This window comes from Lupinus angustifolius, chromosome LG08, assembly GCF_001865875.1.
Source record: "Lupinus angustifolius cultivar Tanjil chromosome LG08, LupAngTanjil_v1.0, whole genome shotgun sequence".
Classification (NCBI taxonomy): domain Eukaryota; kingdom Viridiplantae; phylum Streptophyta; class Magnoliopsida; order Fabales; family Fabaceae; genus Lupinus; species Lupinus angustifolius.
Window position 1 is genome coordinate 912,950 of NC_032016.1, and position 22,373 is coordinate 935,322.

General features: G+C 35.0%; 2 protein-coding genes across 3 annotated transcripts; one reads left to right on the forward strand and one right to left on the reverse strand.

Moving 5' to 3' along the window:
• Nucleotides 1,419–9,839, forward strand: LOC109354426 (acyl-coenzyme A thioesterase 9, mitochondrial). Of its 2 annotated transcripts, XR_002108549.1 has the most exons (6): nt 1,419–1,899; nt 1,997–2,174; nt 2,454–2,920; nt 8,922–9,050; nt 9,195–9,432; nt 9,476–9,839. XR_002108549.1 is itself a non-coding variant. In XM_019596918.1 (5 exons), the coding sequence occupies exons 1-5, from the start codon at nt 1,498–1,500 to the stop codon at nt 9,339–9,341; spliced, it is 1,323 nt and encodes a 440-aa protein (XP_019452463.1). In that variant the 5' UTR covers nt 1,419–1,497; the 3' UTR covers nt 9,342–9,839. The 2 variants fall into 2 exon arrangements, 1 of the variants encoding a protein (XP_019452463.1); XM_019596918.1 differs by having other exon boundaries at nt 9,195–9,839.
• LOC109353496 (formin-like protein 1) lies at nt 14,391–16,221 on the reverse strand. The gene has a single exon (XM_019595796.1). It carries the CDS (start codon nt 16,133–16,135, stop codon nt 14,660–14,662), a length of 1,476 nt encoding a protein of 491 aa, XP_019451341.1. The 5' UTR covers nt 16,136–16,221; the 3' UTR covers nt 14,391–14,659.

Genomic DNA, 22,373 nt, shown 5'->3' on the forward strand with positions numbered 1-22,373 from the left:
ATAGTAGTTGCACTGGTTGTATTTCCCCAAAAACCTGTGACACCAACCCTTCCTAAAATTTCAGGTGGTAATTGAATTCAAATAAAGTATAATAATTATGTCTAGAAAAACTTTATACACGAACAACACATTATAAATAAATTTAAGTAAATACTTATTATAAAAAAAATTAAATGGTAAGTGCATATGCCTATTTCTTTGAAAAGACACCCAATATTTTTTAATAACGCTCTAAAATAAAGTTATACTTTTAAAAAGGAGTACTACTTATAACAATTGCATCCACTTGATAGTTAAATACTTAAATGAGATACCAATAGCATGCTTCATACAATTATTATTCTTGTTTAAATTGCTCCTTAGACTTCTTAGTTCTTAAGTTTAATCTTTCCTTAAATTGGGTGGTTAATTTTGTTTAGACCTCAACCACTAGGTGATTAAATTTAGATACCTAAAGTTTTATTTAAATAGTCAAAATTAAAATATTTGCATAAAATAACTTTTATTATTCATAATATACATATATTCCCTATAAAATAAATTAGGAGTTTAATATTTATATATTCATGACGTGAAGTTTTTTATATGTTCAATATATCATTATTAATTATGTATACAATTTTTTAGAGTAAAAACTTATTTGAGTCCCTTATATTTTTTTATCTTAATAGTTTACTCCTCAAAAATTAAAAAAAATCTAAAATTGTCCCAAAAAATTTCAACTATTGTCAAATTAGTCTTTTTTTAACAAGTTTTATAACATTTTAGAAGAACTAATATGTCCTAAAAATGACTAATTTGATCGATATTTAAAATTTTCAGACAAAATTTTGTGTTTTTCGATTTTTGATAGATCAAGTTAGTAAAATTGTAAAAAACATAAAGAAATGAAATGAATGTTTATTCCCTTTTTATATGGATAATAAATGATTCAGAAAAGAGAAAAGAAATGTATGTATAGATAATATACTATATATAAAGCCAAAACATGGTGTAACTCTACCATGGTGTAATTTTTATTTCCTATTTGGCCCTTCACATTACTTAATTTTTACAAAAAACCACATAATTCTAATTAATCACCACCAACATATTAATTAACCACATCTCCCACCTTAAACTATACATTATCATAAACATACAGAATTATAATATAAAGTACATTGAATACAACAAATATATTCTAATTATAGAAAAATGAAATATATAAAAACTGAATATATAATGTCATGTAATATATGCTTTATCATTATTAACTCTTAAATAAATAATACAAATAAATAAATAATATGGTGATTATGTATAAAGTTTATACTGTTAAAAAAACTTTCACATAACTCTTACATAGTATAATGATTAAACTCTTAACTTTAACTAATGAGTAATGAAGTAAGTAATCGATTGATTTGGGAATAGGTAGAAAACAGTTAGAAAAGGTGAACACAAGTGTTCCCAATATCTAGGAACAACAATCTCCCAAATCCTGAAAAAACCGAAATGGATAATTCAAATTCTTCACCACCCAACACCACAATTACCGTTAATGGCACAATCCCAGTTGCCACAATAATCCCTCCATACAATCCTCATCCATCAACCACCACTTCCGGTGACCGGAAACCCATTGCCTTATGGCCAGGGATGTACCATTCTCCGGTGACCACCGCCCTTTGGGAAGCAAGGGGTAAGATATTTGAGAGATTACTTGATCCACCAAGAGATGCTCCTCCACAAAGTGAATTGTTTACTAAAATGCCCTCAAAGAGTAGGACTAGTATTTTGTATAATTTCTCAACTGATTTTGTGCTTAGAGAACAGTATAGGGATCCTTGGAATGAGGTTAGGATTGGAAAGTTGCTTGAAGATCTTGATGCTTTAGCTGGCACTATTTCAGTCAAGGTATAAACCCTCTTCATGTTTTTTTGGGAATATTTAGGTTTTGATTAGAATCAGTCAAGGTATAAACTCTTTTATGTTTAATTTGTCTGTGTAATAGCACTGTTCTGATGAAGCTAGCACAACAAGGCCACTTATACTTGTCACTGCTTCTGTTGACAAGATTGTACTAAAGAAGCCAATTAGTGTTGACATTGATCTCAAAATAGTCGGTTCGGTTATATGGGTCGGGCGCTCCTCAATAGAGATTCAACTGGATGTTACTCAGTCCAAAGAAGGTAAATTTCTCAGGGTTAGCACATATCTTTGACAGTTTTTGTAGTTGATGGTTTCCGAACATAAAACAATCTAATTTCTCAGTTTATAACTCCCTCTCATGATAGGGTCTATCATGTTGCATCCTTCATATAACATTAATTTCTCATTTCATCCATCGTATGACAATAATTTCGGGTGTTGATTCATAAATCTCAACAAGTAATCTCATTCTCATTATTTTCTTTTTTATATTTCATCATGCTTGCTCCACATCATATGCATTATTAAAATACACGCAGAGGGGGGTGATTCAGATGCAGTAGCACTAACAGCCAACTTCATATTTGTTGCTCGAGACTCGCAAACTGGTAAGGCTGCTCCCGTGAATCGACTTGCACCAGAAACTGCACACGAAAAACTTCTTTATGAGCAAGCTGAAGCAAGAAGTAATTTGAGAAAAAGGAAAAGAGGTGAGGAAAGAAGGGACATCGAGAACGGGGAAGTAAGTAGACTAAAGGTCCTATTGGCCGAGGGAAGAATTTTCTGTGACATGCCAGCCTTAGCTGACCGAGACAGCATTCTTCTGAGGGATACCCGCCTTGAGAATGCTTTAATATGCCAGCCACAGCAAAGGAACATCCATGGTCGAATATTTGGAGGTTTCTTGATGCATCGTGCATTCGAATTGGCTTTCTCAACTGCATATGCATTTGCTGGATTAGTTCCTTGCTTTCTTGAAGTTGATCATGTTGATTTCCTGAGACCAGTGAGTATTTCCTCCATTATTTAAAATATCACCATATGTCTAATACTGTCACATGATTCTGTACTATGTGCACAGCTAGAACAACCTTTGATCCATAGCCAAATCAAATTCAACTACAGTTAATTACAAAAAATGGCATAGAAGCTTTTCATTGTAGAAGGGAGAGTGAAAGAAAGGAGATATTATAACTTGATTTTGCTAAAACACAACAGTTAAAAAATTTATGTTGTGTGTAGTTCTAGGGCCTTGTGTGTGATTACAGTAACGTTCCTGCAAAAGCATTTTTGCTCTTCTATTTCTCTGATAAGATAGGATTGGAAATGAATGCATTAGGGAGAAAGTTGGAATAGTTCCTATTGTAGAAAAGATGGTAGAATCATGCCTTAGATGGTTTGGACATGTGTGGAGGAGAATGATAGAAGCCCCGTAAGGAGAGTAGATCAAATGGAAGCTAGTCCAATTCCTAGAGGAAGAGGGAGGCTAAGAAAAACATAGGGGAAATTATAAAGAAAGAGTTAGAGCTCAATGTTTTGTCAATGAATATGATTTATGATAGAACATTATGGCATCGTTCAATCCATGTAGCTGATCCCACCTAGTAGGATAAAAGCTTGGTTGTTGTTGTATTTCTCTAGCAACTACCCCTAGCTCAAACTTGTTTAATATTATTTATAGTTATTGATGTTTCTAAATGAGAAAATTGAGGAAAACAATTCGCCAGTGTCATATATCTAAAGAAAAGGAATTACTGCACAGGTTGTGATAGGGTGCAACCTGTTAAGGTGCAATCTGTGATTAAAAACGTGTACACTAGAGGGAAAAGGAAAGTTTGGTTTAATGATAACACACTTTCCTCTCCACCCTAAGAAGTTAGTTAGTTAGTTAATAAGAGTATGCTATAAATAGAAGGGTAGTTGGTTAGGGAGAAGTGAGTTAGGAAATACATTCTGATTTGGAATCAGACTAGGATTGGATCGTGGGATCCAAGGCATTCAACCCTCTCTGTAATTCTACTTCTTCTTCAATAACAAATAAATCTAGAACCCTAACAGAATCATTGAATTCTGGGTTAGGGGCACTTCTTTTTCTATCTTCAAGCTAGTTTCTTTTCTCTCATTGATACCAGTTCTAACACTGGTATCAGAGCACCATTCTTGGTGCCTGAGGGGTGGGATAACCCACGATCTTCCTGCTGCTGATTCTGTAGCGTATGGTTTCTACGAGAAGTATGGCGAAGGAAGGGGACAGTTGGGGTCAAGAGAGGGAAGCAGTTCATACGCGATTAGAATTAAACGAGGCACGAATGAAGAGGACAGAGGACTTAATGACAGCAATAGCAGAAAAATTAGGGATTGGAACAGAATCCAACTCCATCGAAGGAGGTAGTGAACACGAAGATGAAAGTGGAAACCCAGGGCTTCATCCTCACCAACGAGACAAGTGGAGACGTTTAGAAATACCTATCTTTGTTGGAGACGATGCGCATGGATGGGTCCAACGTTTGGAAAGATACTTCACTATGAGGGGTATCACGGCAGAGGAGAAAATGCAAGCAACAATGGTAGCTATGGAGGGAAAGGCTCTGAGTTGGTTCCAGTGGTGGGAGAGATGCAACCCGAAACCCACATGGGAAGGTTTCAAGCTGGCAGTAGTGAGGAGATTCCAACCCTACCCCTTTGAATTACTGTTGGCCTTAAAACAGGAAGGAGGAGTGGAGGCTTATGTAGAAGAATTCGAGAAATATGCGGGGGCATTGAGGGAAATCAACCAGGAGTTTGTAAGAGGAGTGTTCATTAATGGGTTAAAGGAGGAAATAAGGGTGGAGGTGAGAGTATACGAATTGGGTACACTGCCAGAAATCATACAGAAGGCCCTCTTAATTGAACAGAAAAATATGGTGGTTAATAAGAGACCTCTGGTAGGGGGTTCCAAGACAGGGGGGTATTTCAGGGGTGGATCAGTTAATAAGGTGGTTACCTTGGACTCTACCCAATCTGGGAGTAGCAAGAAGGAAGGGTCCTCTGTTGGGAGTGTGGGAGGGGGATTCAGAACCCTCCAAGAAGGGGATAGTTCACGAATTAGGGGTGAATTTAGAAGGTTATCAGCTGCTGAAATGAAGGATAAAAGGGAAAGAGGGTTGTGCTTCAGATGTGATGAGCCTTTCTCTAGGGACCACATATGTAAGCATAAGCGCTTGAGCATGCTCTTGATGGCAGAAGAAGAAGGAGAGGGAGAAGACAGTGTAGAGGAAGGGGGTGATTCATTCACTTTCCTTCAACTATCCTTATACTCAATGAAGGGTCTGACTTCAGTGAGGTCTTGGAAGATAGGGGGAGAGTGAAGGAGGTCCCTGTGGTGATCTTGATTGATTGTGGAGCTTCACATAATTTCATTTCCCAAGAACTTGTGCAGAGGATGAAGTTGGCAGTGGATAAAACCAAAACCTATGTGGTAGAGGTAGGAGATGGTCACCATATTAAGTACCAAGGGAAGTGCTCACAGCTGGAACTTCGCATACAACAATTAGAAGTTCAACAAGACTTCTATTTGTTTGGCCTCAAGGGGGTTGATTTGGTGTTGGGGCTTGAATGGTTGGCTAGTTTGGGGGAGGTAAAAGCTGATTTTGGAAGAATGAGGCTATCAGTCTCAATAGGGGATTCTGTGGTCACTCTGGTAGGAGACCCTGCTTTGTCCAAAGCAGAATTGTCACTAGGTGCTTTCATGCAAGTCTTGATGGAAGAAGGTGAGGGAATTTTGGTTCAGTATGGGGCAGACCAAGCCAGAGGAGTTCAGAAGATACCCTTAGAGATTTCTGATGTGGTGCAAAAATTCCAGTAGGTATTTCAAGATCCAGTTGGCTTACCCCTTTCAAGACAACATGATCATGCTATTCACTTGAAGGAGGGCTCTAATATTCCTAACATCAGACCCTACAAATGTCCTTATTACCAGAAGGCAGAGGTTGAAAGATTAGTAGCTGAGATGCTTGAGGCAGGGGTCATTAGGCCCAGCATAAGTCCATATTCTAGCCCAATTATTCTGGTGAAGAAAAAAGATGGAGGATGGAGGTTTTGTGTAGACTACAGGGCACTCAATAAGCTCACTGTGCCTAATAAATTTCCTATTCCCCTGATTGAGGAACTGTTAGATGAGTTGGGGAATGCAAGGGTTTTTTCTAAACTTGATTTAAAGTCTGGTTATCACCAAATTCGAATGAAGGAGGAAGATGTGGGAAAGACAGCTTTTAGAACTCATGAAGGCCACTATGAGTTCTTGGTTATGCCATTTGGCTTGACCAATGCTCCATCCACCTTTCAAGCTTTGATGAATGAGGTACTTAAACCTTACTTAAGGAAGTTTACTTTAGTTTTCTTTGATGATATTTTGGTGTATAGTTCAGATTTGGCTGCCCATGGCAAACACCTACAGCTAGTCCTAGGGGTCTTGGTCACTCATGCACTCAAAGCCAACATCAAGAAGTGCAGTTTTGGGCAACACAGCATAGAATACTTGGGTCATATCATTTCTGAAGGAAGGGTAGCTGCTGATGAGTCCAAGGTCGAGGCAGTTAATTCATTGCCCAAGCCAACTAATGTCAAGAGCTTGAGAGGTTTTTTGGGGTTGACAGGGTATTAGAGAAGGTTTGTTAAGGGCTATGGCAAGATAGCCAAACCTTTAACTAACCTGCTTAGAAAGGATGCTTTCCAGTGGGGGGTAGAGGCTACAGTGGCCTTTGAAGAACTCAAAAAAGCCATGGTGCAATTACCATCACTAGCACTTCCTGATTTTTCTAAAGAATTTGTAGTAGAGACAGATGCTTCAAGCAAGGGGTTAGGAGCTGTGTTGATGCAAGAAGGGAGGCCATTGGCATTCTGGAGTCAAGGTTTATGTATTAAATCTCAACAAAAATCAGTCTATGAGAGGGAATTGATGGCCTTGGTCCAAGCTATCCAGAAATGGAAGCATTATCTGTTAGGGAGGCACTTTGTGATAAGGACAGACCAAAAGAGTTTGAAATTCCTCTCTGAACAGAGGTTGTTCTCTGAAGAACAGTTTAAATGGGCAGTCAAACTGATTGGGTTGGACTTTGAGATTCAATACAAACCAGGCAAGGAAAACTCTGCAGCAGATGCTCTGTCCAGAAAGGTTTTGTTCTCTGCCATCTCAATGATTTCTAATGATGATGTGGGTACATGGGTAGAGGAATTACAGCAAGACCTTAAATGGAAGAAGATAGTACAAGACTTGTTGGCTAACCCTGCTTTTCATCCAGATTGTGAACTTAGGCAGGGCATTTTATACTACAAGGGGAGGTTGGTTTTATCAAGGGGTTCACATAGAATTCCCCTTATTTTGGCAGAATACCATGAATCTCCTATGGGTGGCCACTCTGGCTACTTTAGGACCTATAAAAGGATTGCCAATTTCCTGTTTTGGGTAGGTATGAAAAAGGATATCAAGGCCTTTGTGGAGGCTTGTGAGGTCTGCCAGAAATGCAAATACTCTACCTTATCCCCTGCTGGGTTGCTACAACCATTACCCATTCCTCAACAGGTATGGATGGATATTTCTATGGATTTCATTGGAGGATTGCCAAGGGTTAAGGGAAAGGATACCATATATGTGGTGGTGGATAGGTTAACTAAATATGCCCACTTCTTTGCCTTGGGGCACCCCTACTCTGCTAAGGAAGTGGCTACCTTGTTCCTCAAGGAGGTAGTCAAGTTGCATGGTTTTCCTTCAACCATAGTTTCTGATAGAGACCCCTTGTTTCTTAGCAATTTTTAGAAGGAACTCTTCAGATTGGCAGGCACACATCTTAAACTCAGCACATCCTACCATCCACAAACAGATGGTCAAACAGAGGTCACTAATAGATGCCTGGAAACTTACTTGAGGTGTTTTATTGGATCTAAGCCTAAACAGTGGATAGAGTGGTTGCACTGGGCAGAGTTTTGGTTCAATACCAACCATAATGGCTCTTCTGGGATGTCTCCCTTTAAAGCCTTGTATTGAAGAGATCCCCATGTGTTGCTTAAGGCTGGAACAATCCCTTCTAAGGTGGAGGAGGTGAACCAACTCATGACTGCCAGAGACAGAATTCTAGAGGAATTGAAGTTGAATTTAGCTAAAGCTCAAAACCTAATGAAACAGGCAGCTAATAAGCATAGAAGGGAAATTGAGTTTGAGGAAGAAGACTGGGTATACTTGAAATTACAGCCTTACAAATTGAAATCCCTAGCAACTAGACCCTATGCTAAATTAGCTCCTAGGTACTATGGCCCCTTCCAGATCATACAGAAGTTGAGCCCTGTGGCATATAAACTAGCTCTACCAGATTATTCACAAATCCATCCTATATTTCACATTTCCTTGCTGAAAAAGGCTATTAAGCCTAATCAGGAGGTTCAATCATTGCCTCCTATGTTGAATGAAGAGCATGAATTGGCAGTAGCACCAGAGGACATCAGGGACAGCAAGGAGGATACACATGGGAATTTGCTGGTGTTAGTTAAATGGCACAACCTACCAGAACATGACTCAACATGGGAACTGGCTGCATCTATACAAGATCAATTTCCAGATTTCCCACTTGAGGACAAGCTGGCTGTTAAAGGGGGGGTAGTGATAGGGTGCAACCTGTTAAGGTGCAACCTGTGATTAAAAACGTGTACACTAGAGGGAAAAGGAAAGTTTGGTTTAATGATAACAAACTTTCCTCTCCACCCTAAGAAGTTAGTTAGTTAGTTAATAAGAGTATGCTATAAATAGAAGGGTAGTTGGTTAGGGAGAAGTGAGTTAGGAAATACATTCTGATTTGGAATCAGACTAGGATTGGATCGTGGGATCCAAGGCATTCAACCCTCTCTGTAATTCTACTTCTTCTTCAATAACAAATAAATCTAGAACCCTAACAGAATCATTGAATTCTGGGTTAGGGGCACTTCTTTTTCTATCTTCAAGCTAGTTTCTTTTCTCTCATTGACACCAGTTCTAACAGGTTGATGTGGGGGATTTCTTACGTCTCAAGTCTTGTGTTCTGTACACTGAAAATCACAATCCAGACCAGCCACTTATCAATGTTGAAGTTGTTGCTCATGTTACAAGACCGGAGCTGCGATCTAGTGAGGTTAGTCTTACTAATCTGCACTTTAGAAAACAAATAGTCATTATTCATTAATATATTGCTCTTTATATATACTTGCATTTTTCAAGTTATTAAAGATTGTAACTAACTTTATTCTGTCCTATTGTATTATGTGAACGAATGCAGGTATCAAATAATTTCTATTTCACTTTTACCGTTCGTCCCGAGGCAAAGGCAATGAAAGATGGATTTAAACTAAGGAATGTGGTGCCAGCAGCAGAGGAAGAAGCACGCCGTATATTAGAACGCATCGATGCAGACAAACTGCAGTGATTAAGAGAGAAGACCATCATATATGTATGATGAGTTCTTTAGAGCATAAGAGAAACAACAACTTGCTGGTAAAGTATTTAAAATGTCTACCCACTTTAATTATGTGAGCAAAAGTTCAAAGATTAGCTCTTATATAATAATTTTGCCCTCAAGGGCAAAAATATGCATTATGTTTCTAGCATCCTTGGACTAGATAGAAGGCAACCGATGCTAGACATATTCTCTACGAACTTTGATCCCATAGGGAAACTGCTAATGTCTTAGACGAATGTTGGTATTTAGCGCGAATTTGTCTTCATTCATGCTTTAATTGTTTTTGCATGTTACTTTCGAATGATAATGCGAGAAAATCATCTACATATGGTTGTAACATGCACGCATTAGCGTAGTATTCTCAATTTTGCTTTGTATGGTTATCATCACACTTCTATTTGTACTGAAGAAGAGATATATGTTGATTGTGATTGCTTATGGAAACAAAACTAGGAGTTGAATGGATTCAACTATTCAAGACCAGTAGAATTAGAAGAGTGATCCATTGTCTATGTGCATTTTTTATTCCTACATGGAAGAGTGAGTGATGAACTTGGCATATTTCTAGTTTGGATTAAATTTTATAGTTTACATGAAATGGAGGCTAATTCAATTCCTAGAGGAAGAGAGAGACTAAGAAAAACCATAGGCAAAATGATTAAGAAAGACATGGAGATCTATGAACATGATTTATGATAGAGAATTAAAGCATCGTTTGGTCCATGTAGCCGACCCTACCTTGTGGGAAAAAAGGCTTGGTTGTTGTTATACACACAAAAAACGGCCTTTCAGCTAAAATGTATTGATGCAAATTTTGAATTTTTTATTGGTTGGTAATTTCAATTACAAGGTCCTCTCTACTTCAAAATCTTTGTGCATAACATTTCACTCCTACCTGGGAAGGGAGTTAAAATCCCAAACCATAGCATGGAACCATGACAGCCTCAGCTCCTCTTAAAATAAAGAAATAAAACATCCAAAAGAAAACCATTGTACACACAACAACCTTATCATACCTATTCTATTTATATAAGGATAATTTCCCTAGAAGATATCCTATGATCTCTTTACATATGTTTATATATAATTAAAATCTTTTAAAAGGATTTTTACTATTTGACAGCAAAAAATCAACTTATTATGTTCCAACCAGTCAAAATCACCTGGTTCCTGGTTGTTCATAACAATAGATGCAGCTAAGTAACTGAGATAAGGTGATGTGATGTAATATCATAATCAGAAGTGTTATTATACTGTTGCCTTCTATGTGATCTTGGAAGGAAGAGGTTGTAAGCATTGAGATTACTGGAACAGGAAACTTATGAGGTGAACTACCTATGGTTTGCTCATTTATCATACCAACTTCTCTGCATACCCTGTCAAGAACTGTTAAGAAATAAGAACTCTTTTACAACCATGAAGATTCTAAGTGAATGAGCTTCTTCATTTCCTTAGTTCTCGTCAAAATATTCTGTAACATCCTTCACATGGGACAAAGCAACTGTTTCTTTAGCTTGAATTTTTGGAATCTCCTCCTCAGCCATTCTAGTGAATTTGTTCATGGATTCTGTCAATTTCTGTCTTCTTTCATCTGACCCTTGAGGGTGAGCTTGCCGCAACTGTAAAGTTGTTTAGTGATATAAGGTCACGGATTCAAATCTTGGAAACATTTTCTTTTGTTGAGGAATTAAGACTGCGTACATTTACTCTCTCAAACTCTACTAAGCGGAAGTCTCGTACACTAGGCCGCCCTTTCACCAGACCCTTCTGTTTTATTTGTTTTCACAACCTCTGCAATGTTTGCTTGCTAAGTTTAATTAGAGACATCACTGATGTTTGCTTTGATCTTTGATTCTTCACATTTGCTAGCTCTGAACTCAGACTATATACTACTTGGAGACCAAGCCTCTTACTCAATTGATATAGTTGGGCCTTCAGTATTGAAGTTAAAATTGTAAGATATTGGCAATAATTATTTTCACTTAACTAATTCTTATGTTTTTGGTTACATGTGTAATGACTCGTATCTCTAGATAACAGCCCAAGTTATGGACTTAGACGACTTAGACTGATGTAAAGGGGTTGTATAATTATGTTATGTAAACCTAATGTAACAAAGAGAAGAATAGTTAAACACTAAAAAAAAAATCTTCACCTTGATTGAAATAGAAGAATATATCGTTCCTTACAAAATCTACACAAGAATCTCCACCTTAGCGAATATATAATTCCACCTTGTTCATTGTCTAATCCTCTTTAATTGCTCCCCTACAGCATAGACCTTATGAGTATCCTTGACGATGTTATCAAGAGCATAGCTCTCCAAACTTGTAGTGCAGCTTCCTGTACCGCCATCATATGGAACACGCCGCCTAGCCACCTATTGCTAGGAAGTCTTTCGATATATTGGAACATCTACACGAAAGTTCACCAACAATCGTCCTCTGCAATACTCAGTCAAACTGAACCTTGGAGCTTCCTTGGAAAGCCTCAATTGCTACCACACCATTGTCTACTCTGACAATCCTAGTTCAAAAGAATTATCATACTCCATCGTAAGGAGTATACCCACAGCACACACCTTGCGTCAATGCTAACTAATGTATGTGTCACATCCTTGCATCCAAGTCAATGCTCATGTCACACCCCTGCATCTCTACCAATGCTCATGTTACAACTTGCATCAAAGCCAATGCCCATATTACACCTTACATCATCAAAGTCAGTGAGCGCCTCTGTGTTTTTGTGGATTTGCTAACAATTGACATCATTCACTATGACATCTCAAAAGCGGAAGCGACCGTTGCACAACTTTGGCCACAAGTAATCAAATAAAGGCATAAAGTGATTAGAAGAGAAGAAACAAGAGAATTTGGTAACGGAGTTCGACCAATTACGCCTACATCCCTGGGAGCACTGAGCGGTTACCAAGATATCTCATGGGGTGTTTATATTAGGTGCTTATATCTAGTACATATTATAAGAAGGACTTGAGTCCAATATATAACATTGGTTACTTGATTCTATTCCAATACTAAACAATATGAGACTAATACAATAATATATTTCAAGCATTCCCAATTAAAATGGTATGATATTGGCAATAATTATTCTCACTTAACTAATTCTTATGTTTTTGGTTACACAGCAAATTCTTGTGTGCAAGCATTTCAAGACAACTATTTAAAGACATAGCTAAATTAATTTCATCTTATTGTAAGAAAATAATCAAGAAAAACTTTAGCAAAATAATTAAGAAAGACTTAGAGATCAATGTTTTGTCAATAAATATAATTTATGATTAAACGTTATGTCGTCGTTCGATTCAGGTAGCTAACCTCACCTAGTAAGATAAAAACTTGGTTGTTATTGTTGTGAAAGAAAATGAGCAAATCACACTATGACATGGAAATGAAGAAATCTCTACCAGTTGGTAAACCTTGAGGATAACATGAATGATATCCATAAACTAAATAATGAAAATGATTGATTTTATAGAAGAGTATATGCTTTGGGGCAAGCATAAGAAAGAATATGCTGAAATAAAGTTGAGTTTGTTGAACCAAATATTCCACTAGCTTCAAGTTGTATTACTTTAAATAAACAAAACAATCATCACTGTACATTTTTACAAATACACATACGTATAGAAAATTAGTGGGTAAGTTTGGTATAACAGTAAGATTGTTGCTCAATAATTACGATGTCATAATTTTAAATTCTGGAAATAGCATCTGTGTTTGTGGGTAAAATTGTGTACATGTACCCTCTTTAAATCCTATTAAGTGAAAGTCTCGTGCACCAAACGTTTCTTTTTTATACATAAAATATGCATACCCTTCCACTACAGCAAAAGGCAAAAAATTTCAAATTAGTGGCAACCTATGTCACTCTTATCTATCTTTATCATTACAAATATATTATATAAACTTAGTTTAACACTGAGAGGTACACAAATTCGTTCCACTGAAAAGGTAGAGGACATTAAATATTCTTGATAATGGATTGACTATCCAAAAACCATAGAAATTATCACAAAGCCATAGAAATTCAAGCCTTAACCTTTATCCAAGATGAGATAATATCATGGTTCTTCTACAAGTCACAGTAAAAGAGCAAGACTGCAATATTTTGGGACCCTTTTAGGATCAAGTACTCCATCCTCCTGAGTTGGCTGGGGGAACTGAGTATGGACTATTATACTTTGGTTTCACTTTATGCAATGTTTCAATCATTTCCTCATTCAATACAACATCAATCAAGTCTTTATCCTATTAGGTAGGGTCGGCTACATGTATCGAATGATATCATGTTGCTCTGTCATAAATCATGTTCATTGACAAAGCATTAAACTCGTAGTCTTTCTTTATCATTTCCCCTATGGTTTTTCCTCTTCCTCTAAGAATTGGACTAGTTTTCATTTGATCTACTCTCCTTACGAGGCTTCTAATGATTTCTTCCAAACCACTTAAGGTGCATTCTACCATCTTTACTAACAATAAGAACTACTTCACACATTTCATCATGCAATATGCAGCAAAATCAAGAACACTGGCTGCTCCATATATATAATAATTCTGATTACTGGTCTGGTAGTTTGCTTGATTAAGTTATCACACAGAGAGCTTATAACTTTTCTATAAACTCATTTTAGCTTTTTATTGAGATGAGCTAAAAGAGCATATAGGAAGTGGTAAGCTATTTTAATAAATTCTTCCATATACCTGCTTAAGTGCTTCTATGACAAGATAAGATCAAATCAAATTTCCAGTAAACTCTTCCAAATACTCCATAAATTCCCTTCATAAGTCAGAATCATAATATCCTCTGAAATTAAGGTAAGGAATTTATACAACAAACTGTGAAATCATTTCTCATTCCATATTACATCACTTCCTATCAAGCTGTTGAATATCAATGACATTATCATTCCATTTTATCAGTTCTCATTCCTATTGTCATTCTTTTTCAACTGAATTCCATTCTCTGCACCAAATGTAACATAAGAGATATCTATAAGGCAATGTAGTTATAAGTAATGACAAAATCAAAAACCCATTTAAGTTATTTGTACAAAATAGTTTGATAAAAGTTGAAACAACAACTTACACTTACATACATTTTGCTACTAAGTGATACATCGATATTCGCTTACACTTACATAAATAAAAACCTTACTTAAAAAGATCGACTTCAAATTCGATTTGTCCTAATGCAGTGACTTCAAATCCAGTTTCAAGATCTCCTTAGTCTCCCCCCGAATTCTGCGAGCTTAGTACTGACAACTACTCAACAGGAGAAACCTTTTGTGTTGGTTTTAGCAACACAAAAGGCCTGGAAGGAGGTGTCAACTCCGGTGGCCTCGAAAGCGGCTGATCAACAGGTGCTGAAACAGCAGGCACTTCCCATTGTTTTCGGCGCGGTAGCTGTGATGGCAGTGACAATGATACTCTATGAGATGGACCAGTAGGTACTGAGAAAACTGGAATCTCCCAATGTTGTTTTCTCTGTGACACACAATTAGTAAATTTTTCTGATACATTCCAAGCATGACTTAATTCTCTTTCTGGTGATGAAACCAGGGTGGGTGACAAAGGCACTGATGATAAACCTGATAGCCTATATTGGTCCGAAAAACTCGAAATTCTCGGAGACTGATCGAAACTGTCACAATACCTTGCCTTCTCTGGTGAAGAAGGCAATGAAAATCCTGAAGAAGATGATGTTGCCTGAGACTTTCTACTTCCATTTGAATCATTAGATAACATTGGAATTGCATCATTATTTTCAACCAAAGTTCTATCTGATAATGTATCATTTTTCTTCTCTAAAGAAGGTGATAAAACTTGGTTTCTCTCAGGTGAAGAAATCAATGATGTTGAAGCCAAAGACCTTGTTTCTTCAGATGATTTTAGTTTTGATCTTTTAGGACTTAAATTCGGCGAAACCGAAGTAGAGGAGCAAGAATTAGAGCTTAATTCCACACTTTGTTCAGGCAATACTCTCCAAGAGCTTAATCCATTTTGGCTAGAGCACTCACTAGCACCCATAGATGATGCTTTTGGTGAGAAAAACTCTTCAAGCGCCTGCGGCGGCTGCGAGTAATGCTGTCTCAGGGCAAGCCGTGGAAGCGGCTGGAGCTCCGGTGACTCCATTTTCCGGCTACAACTTGCACCAGAATCAGCATCATCAACATCGATCCGGTGCGAGTTTAAAACCGTTTCTAAGTACAAAAAGTCGGAGTTGCTTGGGACAGTGTGTGTCAGTCTGTTTATAGTTTCAGTTTCAGCATTATTCTGCGAGAACAGCCCAAGGCTGCTCTCTGTTCTAACAGTCTTATTATTGCCGACGGAAGTATATCGCTTCCGTCGACAATAACAGACAAATGTTGAAACTGAAACAATGATAACAATGATGGTAATGATGACAATATAGAGAAGCTTGGATGAAGAGGTTTTTTTGGGTTGGAAAGAGTGAGGGATAAGGAGGGAGGAGATGTTAGCAGGAAAAGAAACAAAGGTGGAGAAAGTAGGAGGAGGTGGTGGAGGTGGTGGAGGAGAGGGGTAGAATGGGAAAAATGGTGGTGGTTGGAGAGGGATGGTGGTGGAAGAAGGGAGAATGGGTGGTTGTTGAGATGGAGGGAGAGAATCCAATGGTTGAAAGGGTTGATGGAGGATTCTTCTCATGAGAGTGGAAGAAGCAAGTTGATGGGTTGATAATGATAAGAAGAATAAGGAAAAGAGAAAGAAGAGAGTGTGCATGGTTTTGTTTTGTAGTATGAATGTGTGAGAGAGAGAGAGTTAATGAAGGTTTGAGAGAAAATGGGAGAAGTAATGAAGATATGATGGAAAATTATTACCCTAGTTACATGGGGATAAGGATTTTGTTTTTAATTTTATTATTAATTGAACAATAAAATATTAGTATAGTGAGGTAAGATTTCACTATATTTACGTAATAATCAAAAAAGTTAAATGTTTGATTTCTAGGAGCGACATTTGTTCAAATAACCATGTATCGAAAGGGATTAATTCCTTATCTAAAAAGGATGATAGATATCCTTGCTAGTACCAAAATAATTTTTTTTATCAATATCAAAAAGGGTTATTTTATTGTAAAATGTTTTTTTTCTTTTGTTCTGCCTTTCCACTGCTATATAAGATCCTTATTTTTGGTTTCTCACAGGTATCCTTATACTGGAGACAATCCTGTTCGAGCCTGGAACATCCACAGGTAAGTGGGGCTAACTCTCCCAACAGACATTTTTTCATCCACAAGACTCGAGCCCGAGTTCTTGCTTGAGAGGAATCAAGCATGTACCACTTGAACCAACGTCCGTTGGTATATAAGATCCTTATTTGTTACTTGATAAGTAATTAACTCTAATTTGTCAGTTTTTTACAATTTATGATGAGATGATATCCTAAATGAGAGAATTATGGAAGTTTAAATATTAAATATAGAAAAGGAGGGAATGAGGAGAAAAGAAGAGACATAAAGAAAGTATTTAAGTGTGAAAAGGTTGAATTTATGAAGCATGAAGGGACGATAAAGGGGAGAGTAAAATTATTTAGTTTTGTTGCATCCAGCTATCACACTGTCTTTCTTTGACTATGTGTGACATTCCAACGGCTCTAGTAGTCACCGGATCGTCTATCCTAATGATGTCTCATTCTATATGTCGGGTTAATTTATATGAATAAAAAAAAATTTTAAAATAAAATGTAGTATACTGATTGGATCATGATATGAATGAGATACCATTTAAATATTTGATCTTAGTTTTTGTACTACAAATTTGGCCCCACACCGTTAAAGATATGTTATCTTTTTTTCTGTACTGCAAATTTGGGCCCAAAAGTCAAAAAGCACTAGGCTAAAAGAAAACAGATTCAATTTTGTGTCTTTTTCTTCTGTAGAATTATGTAGACAATAAATAATATCTTAAATTTGACAATTTTTTGTTTAGTCTTTATAGATTTTTTGGGTTTTGGTTTTGTTTCAAAATGTTGGTTTTGGTGTAGAACAATGATGTGATTAGCTTTGGCATCTAACATGTGTTGATTGTGGTGTTGATATATTATCGATAATGGTTAAAACTAAAACGATCAACTAAGTAAGGATTAAAAATAAATTAGGAAATTAAAATAAAAAATGACCATATTAAAATGTCTAAAAATATATTTAAGCAACAAAAAATATAGATAGAGGAAAATATGTAAAAAAACAAAAAAATGAAGTTTTGGTTTTAATATAAAATAGTTTTCAATGTTTAAAATACCCATGGATTTTGTTGGTGTTTTATAACTTCAGAAAATGTGTATAAAGAATAATGTAACTTGTTTTCTTTAAGGAAGCTCTAAATAACTCAAGTCCAATATGTCATTTGTTTGAATTCTACATCTATTTTGTGCCTTGCACTTTCATCCAATTTTAATATTTCATATGACAAATGACTATTTTGCACTTAGAACAAAAGGATTCTTTATATAAATTTAAAAAATTAAGTACTAAACAACAGAAAATGGAAAGTTAGGGAGAATTTATGAACTTTTACCTATAATAAAAAATGAGAAAAATATTTATGTATTAATATTGTATGATTTTCTAATTGTCACTCTATCATTCATTGTTCATATTTAATTGTTTCTAACTCTTCAAAAAAGTAATACAAATGAGTGGTTGATAAGATACTGATTGTGTGTCAATCTTTAAACTGATGGTATATAAATATTATAAGCACAAAAAATTATGGTACATCCAAAGTGTTACTCAAGTGACATCTAGAAATTAACATTCTCTTATAAGATAGAAATATATGTAAGTGAGTATATCTTTTCCTACCATACTCTTTTTTCTACACATAGGATAAGATTCAGATCTCTAATTTTATATTTAAAAATACATTTATCTATCAATTATGTTGGTTATTTGATTAATATAAAAATATTAATAGTGGCTCATTGTTCACCTACAGAGGTATGCACTATGTGCCCCAATCATTCTTTTGTTTTCTGTTGTCTTTTTTTCTTTTAATTTATTCCTATGTCTCCACCAATACATGATTGTGGTTCTAATATTTAGTTATTTAAATATAATATAATTTTCTTAAAATGCACCAACCACAATTTAATATTTTTTAATAATAAATCAAACTATTTATGTCTCTTTAGTTTCTTTTTATTTTTTACCTTTACATTCATATGAAAAAAACTCTTCTAAAAATTAAATAACAATTTAACCTAACCTAATTACATCTCCAAAAAAACATTAGTTTAGTGATATAAGATTCTACTAGAATTGTAATAATATCCTCGTATCAAATTCTCCTATAAACTCTTCTATCTACAAAAAAAAATGATATACCTTAATTATAAATCAATCATAAATAAAAAAAGTACTACTTACTTTATGACATATTTATTTTCTTATGATAAGGATATGTAGGATGAACTAACATTATTTGACCATCACCTTAAAAAAATTCCAAGACCTCGAAGCATTTGAATGAATGAAGGCGATTTTTTTCCGTTACGCCCAAAAAAAGTTTGAAAATTAAAGAATTTTTCCAGTGGGTTGGTATGAAAAGTGGGTTAATGTTAAAGAAAGAAAGCATTAATAATACACATGAATGAAAGAAAGGATTAACAATATGATTGTTATTGAGTTTTAAATATAAATAATACACAAGAATCAAAGATAATAGATTGAACATGTACGAAGCTTTTATATTTGGGTATGGCTGAATAGGTTAAGGCTTGTCCCTTACCCGATTTTAAATGTTAGTCAGGTCGTTTTTTGACTCAGACCCAAAGCTAATCCATCTTTTAAACTCGACCAGACCCTAGACCCAATTTGATGTATATTTATTTTAGATAAAAACTTCTCAATATTATTTATTATTATGAATATGTAATTTGACATATAAATGATATATGTATCTGTAAGGAAAAAATTAGAGAACCAATGATACTTTCGACGAAAAAAGTGTCATACACATTTGAATAGAAATACATACAGATATGATGAGTGGGTAACAATGGGACAGGTCGAGTCGAGTCATGTTTCATCTCTAACCAGCTCTAAATATTGATTTTGTCTAACTTTTAAACCCGACCCATACCCGATGAGACCCGACCCTATTCGAGCCTGATCATGATAGGGCCATACTGAGTAAGCGGGCAGAATCGGATCTGCTTACCCTTAATACTAATAATGTATATATATATATATATATAACATATCAATCTTAATATTTTAATATGAATATTCACAATCTTTTTCAATTTCTCCCAATCAGTGCCCTCTGTGTTTTGTAGGAAATAAATTTATTTTTTAATCTTTTTTTCCCTCTTACCTTATATTCTCACTTTGTAATATAGCACTTATTCAGACTATTTTTAAACTGGAAATATATTAATAGTTGAAAGTGATACTGTTATAGATAATTTAATCAAAATATATTATTCTATATTGTTGATAATATCTTTAACAATTATCTTAATCATTATCTTATCATGGTAATTTCAATGGTACATTTTAAGTTACATAGAAATTAGGTTGGCGTTGCAAATTAACAAATACAAATTCATTCATGCAAATGAACTTTACAATGGATCAACTAGCGATGTTAAATTATCATTTCTCATAAAATAAAATATGCTTTCATTTTGTTGTCAAAATTTAAGGTAATATTAATTACTTATATATCAATTATACTCTTATCTTGCCTCATTATTGTGGAAAGAGAGAAAATAATAGTAAAGTAAGAGGATAAATTATTTAGAATAATAAGACTTTACTAGGTGTGTGGGTTCTTTACTTTTATAAAGCAACATATGGTGCACCTTTTAATATTTTTTGTGAGAGAGGTTTCTCATTTGACAAAGGCTAATTCCTTTAAAAGTAGAAATTATTGAAGTGGTTTTATAATTTTTTGTGTCCATGTATAGAAATGGTTCTTTAATCATAACATAGTTAGTCTAGTGATATAAAGTTTTATTATATCCCAAAATAAATTAAAAATACAAGAGTTCGATTCATGTAAACAATACTTATTAAAAAAGACATTCATACATTCTAAAACATATTAGTTCCTTATCATCATGGGGTGAGTAAACCCTTGGTTATACCCAAAAAAACACATGATATTATATTCTTTGGGCACCTTTTAATTTGAAAATTAAGAAAAGAGAAAAGTATGAACTATGCTTTTATTTCCTATACCACCAAATGCCTTAAAGTCCGGGAAATGGATGGTCATAAACGGAAATTAAGCATAATAATGACAACTTAGTAAAATGACTCTTTCTTAGAAAAGCTCCCTTTTTATTCAACTTATATTTGTTGGCATTGTCAAATATTTGTTTATACTTTTTATTAACGCATCAAAATTTTAATTTCTAATTGATAATATTATAGCTAATTAACAAATTGAGGATTGCTAATATATTATCCCTCATATCTGTTTTTTATAATTTATATAAAAGAGTCTGTTTGATTTTTATTTTGATCCCACAATTTTCAGTTTTATGTATAAGAAATAATTTTGTTAACATATCTCAGTTTGAGTAAAAAGAGAAAATTATTTAATTTCCTAACCATTGAGAATGTTGATGTACTACATACAATTATTAACAATTTTAATAAGAGTAATATACATATTAGTCTAAAACATTATATACATACATAATTTCTAATTAAGGTGAGCATTATATATTTAATACAATTATATTAACTATTTATTTTGGGTTACAAAACAACCTATAAGACTTATGAAACTGATAACAGATATAAACTTAATGAGTGGATACTCAAACGTTTACCTATAGAGGATAATGGGAACCCTATAAGGAACGATTATGGCCCCAAGACACTAAATCAGAGAGAAAACGAATGTCTCAAAAGGAATACAAGATTTTGTTAAGGGAGGCCATCATACCAAAACTATCTCTCAAAATGTATATCAAAGGAGTAGATTCGAGAGCATAAATTCAGTTATGACTTTATATTCTTGTTTTATATTATGTGTGAGAATTATAAGGTTCAAGATCCTAAAATTGATATTTCACCAATCATCAGCAAATATCTAACATATCATCTATCATTCATTTGTATTATTTTTTTTAAGAATCAATGATGATTAAAATGAATAGTGGATGATGGACGGATAGTATATAAGAAGATAACACTTAAAGTAAACAAGTTCATATTTTTTGGTACATGCAATTAGCATTGGCAATTAGGACAGGCACACAATGCCCATGTCCACACAATGTCCACCAAAATTAGGGTGGGCATGGGCATGCCTATTTTAAAATAGGGCATAAAATATCATGTCTTGCCCGCCCTAAACATGGGCAGAGTGAGCTTGCGGGCTGCCCTAAATAAAAAAAAAACAAAAAATGTCATAGTACTTTAGATTACATGGATACATAATGTGACAGTAAGATTAAAAACATAAAACATAACATATTGTTTTACATAAACCGAACATGCCTCAATTGATAAGATATTATATTTTGGAAAATTGTTACATGCACTCAAGTGGTGAGAACATGAATTACTTTTGTCATACTTGACCTATCAAACTTATATTAATGTTCATTGATGCCCATGGGCCGCCCTGCCTGCCCATAGGCAAAAATGGCATTTTGGGCGAACATTTTAGGACGGATGGACACAATTTTCATGCTCTGCCCGCCCAAAACGTGCTGGCGGGTGGGCCCATGAGTTTTGCCCAAATTGCCAATGATATATGCAATTAAATAAATAAGTTCATATTACCTGTTTAAACACTATTTTTGCAATAATGCTATCTAGGGCCATAAACAAGCTATGTTTCCAACTTGAATCTGGCTCGATTGAAGTTCAGCAACTGTTCAGTGCAGCTCGAATGAAGTTTGTGAAATGTTCAATTTGACTCATTGGCTCAAATTGATTTGGCTCATCAAGAGTTCACAAGTTGTTTAATTCAACTCATTAGCTCGATTAATTCAA